This window comes from Vanellus vanellus, assembly GCF_965231255.1.
Source record: "Vanellus vanellus genome assembly, chromosome: 5".
Taxonomy (NCBI): Eukaryota; Metazoa; Chordata; class Aves; order Charadriiformes; family Charadriidae; genus Vanellus; species Vanellus vanellus.
The window spans coordinates 51,587,228-51,593,722 of NC_138910.1; the positions used below are offsets into that span (position 1 = coordinate 51,587,228).

A 6,495-nucleotide genomic window follows, 5' to 3' on the forward strand; every position below is an offset into this window, starting at 1 on the left:
CACCCCACTCGGGCAGGCTCGGCACTCTAAGCCCCCGTTAGCTGGGCAGAATGGGACATTGCAGCACATTGGGGCTGTTTGGCACTGTTGTCCCCAAGCTAGTGACACTGTAAGCATCAGGAAGGGCGATGCTCGAGGCACCCACTCTGGCTAACTTTTGGTAAGGTTCCTGGCTTGGCCCTTTGCTGCTGGGTACCACTGCCTCTAGACACACCAGTTTTGGTCTGAAGCTGCCATAAGCTGGGTTGCCCCAGGGTTTTCCCTCGGCAAAGCCCCATGGAGATCCTTCTGGAAAGCGTAGTCACACGGAGCTGTTGCCCTGTGACTTTGGCATCGCCACGCTTGTGCCACAGCAGGCAGTGGGCTGTCAGGCTGGGTGTGCTGCAGCACTGTGCAGTTGGGTTGACTCTTTTTCATGCCCAGACGTGTCCCTGGGGGAGCTGCTGTTGCGACGGGCCTCGGGTCACTGGCACGTTACAGCGCCCTGCCGAAGCAGAGCTTGCCATGGCCATGCCCAGCGTTGGGGTTGCCCATGGGGCTTACCAGCCACTGGCAAATAACTCCTGTTGGCATGGTGGCAAGGGGCTGGTGATGTGCTGGTGCCCACCAGAGCCGGGGAAGGCACCTGCCTGGCTGAGCCCCCATTCCCGGCAGCAGGAGGGACAGGGCTGGTGCTGTGTGCCCAAAGGAGGGACCTGCCACTGCCTCCCACGGAGTGGGAGAAGGTCCCTGAGCCCCAACAGCGGAGACTGGGGCCTTTGGCTCCTCGGTCTCTCCCACCAATGGCACCGACGGACAGAGCTCCCTGGCACCGGACAGTGCCTCTGATCGTGACAGTGCTATGTCGCGACAGCGCCAGACGCTCGAGGCCGGGCCTGGCCCCGGTGCGCTCGGCGGCCGCAGGGCGCCCCTAGCCCCCGCCCCTTCCCCGCAGGCCCCGCCTCCGGTCGGCAAGCCCCGCCTCCCCCGCCGACAGGCCCCGCCCCCACCGGCGCGGAGCGGGCGGCGATTGGCCGCGAGCGGCCCGGCCCGCCCCCGCCCCCCTGCGGGCGGTGACGTCAGGCGCGCTCCCCGCAGGGTGAATGAATGGGAGGCGGGCGGCGCTGGCGGGCACAGCTGCGGCGCCGCGCCCGGGCCGGCACCGGCACCGGCACCGGCACCGGCACCGGCACCGGCACCGGCACCGGCACCGGCACCGGCACCGGCACCGCCCGCGGGACCCGGTGCTGCCTCCCGCCGCGGGGCTCCGCCGGCCCGGGCCGCATCTCTCCCTCCCCTCTTCTCTCCCCTCCGACGCCCCCGGGGCCAATAAAATGATGCAAAGCTCCGCGCTCGCTGCCGAAGGGGCTGTCAAGGGGCTTCCCGAGATCCTCGGTGTGCCGGTGCAACGTAAGGACGCTTTTTCTCTTCTCCCTCCTTCTCTCCCTGCCGCAAAGGCGGCCCCGGACCGGCGGGGCAGGGCGGGCCGGGGCTGGAGAGGCAGCGCCCTGCGGGCTGGGCAGGTGCCTCCCGCTCCCGACCGGGCGTGTTTTTTATTCTTCCCCTTTATTTCCCCCCCCCCCCCGTCTAGCGGCGTTAATAGACGTAAAAATTAGGAGCGAGCCTCGGGGCTGGCGGGCAGCGGCGGCGGTGGGAGCCGTGCGGAGCGATGCGGGCCCGGCCCCGACGGGGAGGTCGGCGCGGCCGCGGCTCCGGCTCTGCGTGTGCAAGTGCGTGTGCGAGCGTACATGTGTGTGCAGGTGTACGTGTGTGTGTGTGTGTGTGTGTGTGTGTGTGGTGCCCCGGTTCCCGCGCACCCCCGGCCCGCAGCGCACGCCACCCCCACCCCCCGTTTATATCGTTTGTCGCGACAGGCAGCGGCCTCACGGGCGAACGGCAGCGGCGGGAAGGGACCCACGGGTGAACGGGCGTGTTACTGGGACGGCGAGCCCGGCTCGGCTCCGCGCGGCGCGTGGAGCGATGCCGCCGTGTCTGGGTCTATCCAAAAATCCCCTATATCTCTATATGTGCACATACATACTCTGTAGCTACAGGTAGCGTGTTCGCGTGAAAGCACATGCTCGCGCGCGCTGTAGGGGTGTCTATAAACATGTCTGGGGGGTACACGCACCCACCTACGTGTGGATATGTACGGACCCGACGGGTGGATGGACCCGAGCGTGTTTCAGCGGGACGCACACGCCGGCCCCCGGGTGGGAGCCGTAGGGGCCGTCACCGTTTCTATAGGGCGGGGGGGGGGGGACGGGAGCCCCGTGTGCGCACCCCTCTGTGGATGCGGAGCCGGTGCGGGGGCGGCTGTGCCCCGCTGCACCCGCCGGCCCGGCCCCGGGGCTGCTCGGGCGGGCGGTGGGTGGGCTCGGCGGGCGGCCCGGGCTGGAGCTGCGCGGGTATTTTTATTATTATTGTTGTTGTTGTTATTAATATTATTATTATTATTGTTTTCCCCTTCCGTTTGCAAACGGTTACCGAGAACCGGAGCGTCCCTGCGGGCCCGGAGCGGGGGGGGACGACCCGTCGGGGGGAGCTAGGCGATTCTCTGCCTCCCTCTGGGGAATACGGAAAGTTGAGAGGAGCTCCGGTGGGGAGGGGGGGGGCGAGACGGCACCGAGCCCCGGGAGACCCCGGCCGGGGCGAGCAGCCGTGGCGAGGGACCCGGCCGCATTTGGGGGGACACACGGGGGTAGAGAGTGTGCGCACCCCGTCCGCCCGTCCGCTCCGGGCCGGGATTCGCCCCGCCCCGCTCGCCCCTGGCCCCCAGAGCCTCCCCCGCCGTTCCGTGTCCCGCACCGGCCCCCGGCCCCCCCCGCCCCCGGGCGGCTATAATTCGTTTTCCGTGGGTGTTTCCGCGGGGAGTGAAGCCGGTGCCCCTGCTCGGGGGGGCCGAGCTGCTGCCCGCCGTTCCTGGCGGCCAGTTCCCATCCTGCTTTTGGGGGGGTTGTCCCCGGTATCCCCCGTTTCCATCCGGTTGCCGGGCCCCCGGGGGGGTGGGTGTGTGTAGGCGGGCACGTTTAACCATATTTCACCGCAGCAGAGGAAAAATCCCCGTCAGGAGCACGCAGCCTGCACTGGTGGCAGGGACAGACAGCGTCTGTCCCCCGGCCGAATCCTGACCGTCCCCCTGCCACCGAATAACGGCTCCGGTTCCCCGCCGCAGGGTCACTTTTTATGGCCCCGAAGCCCCACCGGTTTAAGGAGAAATCAGGTGCTTAAATCACCCTGGAGCAGCGATCGCCCCAACAAAAGCTCCCTGGTTTGGCCCTTCTGGGTGCCACCAAACTCTCTTGCCGGTGACATCGCCATTTCTCTGCTAACTGGCTTGTATCAAGAATGATGAGGAAATAACCCAACGAAATATGATTTTCATTGTTTATTACTATTTATTTAAGTGCAAAAATCCGTAGCAGGAACGAAAACCGTGAGGGCGGGCTGCTATAAAAGTTGCCATCGCTCTGCAGTTCCCCCCCTGCTCTGGCCCCGAGCCCTGCGGCCGCTGCGACCTCCCGGCCACCGGGTTTCACGGCGTGACACGTCTGGGGCCTGATCCTGCACTTCTTACTCATGTGCAGGTCTCCCCGGGGCAGGGAATACCTTCCCAAGGGGAATTCAGCCCCGCCGCCTGCGCCGGGGTCACACACTTCCCTCGCCTCCCCCCCCCAAGCAACATCTCGATATTTCCTCGTGCCTGTGATGAAAATACATAATATTTTAATTTCTAATCACTACTGAATGGCGGATTTTCCTCTATATTTAACCACTGCGCAGCCTCCTTATTTTAGCAGGGGCTGCGTTTTACAGCATCCACTTCAGCATGATTTTTGGGGGAGCCCAGCCTCGGGGTATCACACAGCCTCCCCTCCCCCCCCCCCTCCGGACAAGCCTAGCTCCAGCTTTGCAACTGGGATTGTTAAAACCGTAATTCCGAATATTATTTTCTGAATATTGTTTTGCAAATCTCACCGAAGTCGCAACTTCTGCCAAAGCCGGTGGGAATGGTGCCCGGGTGCCGCCAGCCTCTGGCCAAAGGCTGGGGGGGAGGAGAAGGGGGGAATTGATTAATCGCCCCTGGGAAAGTCGTTTGCACGCTGCAGAGAAATGAATTGGAGGTGGTTGTGGGTTGGTGGGTTTTTTTTGTTTTCTTTGGTTTTTTTTTTTTTGCATGTGAAGGAATGAGGTTTCCTCCCCGCAGAAAGTCTTTTTAGGGAGTCCCCGATCCGGTGCTTGGTGTTTGGTGCAGGCACCGGTACCGGGGGACCGGACCGCCTTTGTGCTTCTCTTTCCACCCGCATTGCCGAGACACCGGTTCTGCAACACCTTCCTCTCCCCGGGTGACCATCCCTTTCCCTTAAAAGAAAAGGAGAAAAAGAAAAAAAAACAAAAAACACCAAACCCAAAGAAGGGGGTGGTTTGTCACCTCGGTGCCTGGCGCAGTCCGGAGCCAGCGGGGCTGGGCTGTGGGATGCGCGGGAGGAGCGCGTCCCCGTCCGGGTGCCCCCCCCCCCCATCCCCCGAAGGCTGCCCCGGCATCGCCTCCGCCCCCGGGTTCGGAGGTTTTTGCGGTCTGAGGGTTTTCTGAGGCCACCCGCGAGTTTGTTTCGTTTCCACCGTTATTTCTTTCTTTGCCGTCGGGGAGGGATGGGGATGGAAAGATGGACCCGCCGCTAATAAATCACGGTAACGGCGGCCGCGCTGCTGGCGGGCGGCGTGGGGCCAGACCTCGGCACGTCTTGTCAGGCCATCACTGGGGTACCCCGGTGCTGGGGGGAGTGTGTGTGTGGGGGCGGATTGCAGAGCTGGCTACGGGTTTTAATGGGATACAGACAAATCCTGCCCCGGCAGCCGCCGGCGGGAGGTGGGGATGCGCACTGGCTGCGCGGTCCCCGCTCCCGGGCACATCACCCCGTGAGTGTGTGTGTGGGGGGGCTAGTGACCCCCAGATATAGCCCCTTTTCCCCCGGGGAGCGGTTTGCATGGAGGGTGCTGCATCCCTGGGGTGGTCCCCGGGTCCTCGGGGTGGAGAGCAGGGGGACCGAGGGGCTGTGTCCCCCCCCTACCCCCCAGGTCTTCCTTGCCGGAGCATCCATCAAAACACCCTGCACCCAGAGCCAGCTCTGAGACGCCGGTGGGCAAAGACAGCAATGGAGCGCATAATGCCGTTAACATTATTCTTATTGTATCAAATATTTTTGTTAAAACAAGGGAAATAAACGCGAGGCTTTCCGCAGACGGATGGGGGGGGCGGGGGGGCAGCGCGGAGCCGGCCCCGGCACAGCCGCCTCCGTTGCCAAAGCACAAAGCACAGCGCAGGGATTGAATTTAAGATATTTTCTCGCTGCGTGCACCACCAAACCAGTGGGTTGACTGGGATACCTCCTGGTACCCCAGCAGCTCCCTCTATTATTATTATTATTATTATTATTATTATTATTATTATTATTATTATTATTATTATTATTATTTATTAATTTAGTAAAAGGGAGAGCAGCCAAGTCGATGTGAGTTCTGCACATCTGCGTGCATGCACAGACCTGTGTGCATGGGTTGGTGCCGTACATCTACGGACAGATCAGAAGCAAAAAATAGGTCTCTTGTTAAAAAAAATAAATAATATTTTTCTCGGGAAATCTGGAGGAAGATATTATTTCATCTGCTGCAGTTGTTTGCTTGTTGAAATTAAGCTGTGTTGCTGTCTTTAAGGAGAAAACTGTTTGTTAGCTTGCGAGTATGTTTATATACATGTGAGTGTGTATATATGCGTATATACATACATATGTTTATATAAATAACCATTTATCTGTAAAAGCATGTTTCATAAACGTGCATACGTGTTTATGAATTAAACGAGAGAGATTTACTTTGCCATACGACCAAGGGTACCTCCTGTCGGGGCTGATGCTGTGCTGTGTGCCGTCGTCTGTGCCAGCGGCTTTCACGTTGCTCTGAAATAGCTTTAACAAACGAAATGTGGAAAATGTGGCTAGTGCCGACCTGCAACTGTTCTCAGCAGCAGCGCACTTGGAGGGGGGGAGAGGGGGGAGCAAAGCATCCAGGTGTTTTCAGGGCAAGAAGGAGAAGGGTGACCTATGGAAGCTGTAGATACTTTTTTTTTTTTTTTTTTAATTTATTTATTCTACTGTTAATGCAACACAGGCTTAAATGTCAGCAATAAATATGGTCTGAAGGGCACTGGGATTGTAACTATCTAACCGTGTGAACGATAAAATAAGCTGCCTTCGCTTGAAATAAGTGTCAGTACCGCAAAGTATTTTTAAATAATAATAATGATGTTTAAGGCTGTAACAATACCAGTTTGTCCTGTGCTCTTTTCCTCCTTTTCTCCCCTCCTTTTTTTCCTCCTTTTTCCCCCTCCTTTCTTTCCTCTTTTCCCCCTCCTTTCTTTCCTCTTTTTCCCCCTCCTTTCTTTCCTCTTTCCCCCTCCTTTCTTTCCTCTTTCCCCCTCCTTTCCTCTTCCCCCTCATTTCTTTCCTCTTTTCCACC

The 6,495-nt window shown here is 59.6% G+C and overlaps 1 protein-coding gene across 1 annotated transcript in view; it reads left to right on the forward strand.

Moving 5' to 3' along the window:
* Window positions 1-1,082: 1,082 nt before the first annotated feature.
* The window catches only part of LHX4 (LIM homeobox 4), a gene marked incomplete at both ends in the record, with an annotated part of 12,543 nt that continues 7,130 nt past the window's right edge, over window positions 1,083-6,495 (forward strand). The window contains one exon of the mRNA XM_082484654.1: window positions 1,083-1,389. Coding sequence (XP_082340780.1) covers window positions 1,083-1,389 — 307 coding nt within the window. The remainder of the gene's footprint in view (window positions 1,390-6,495) is intronic.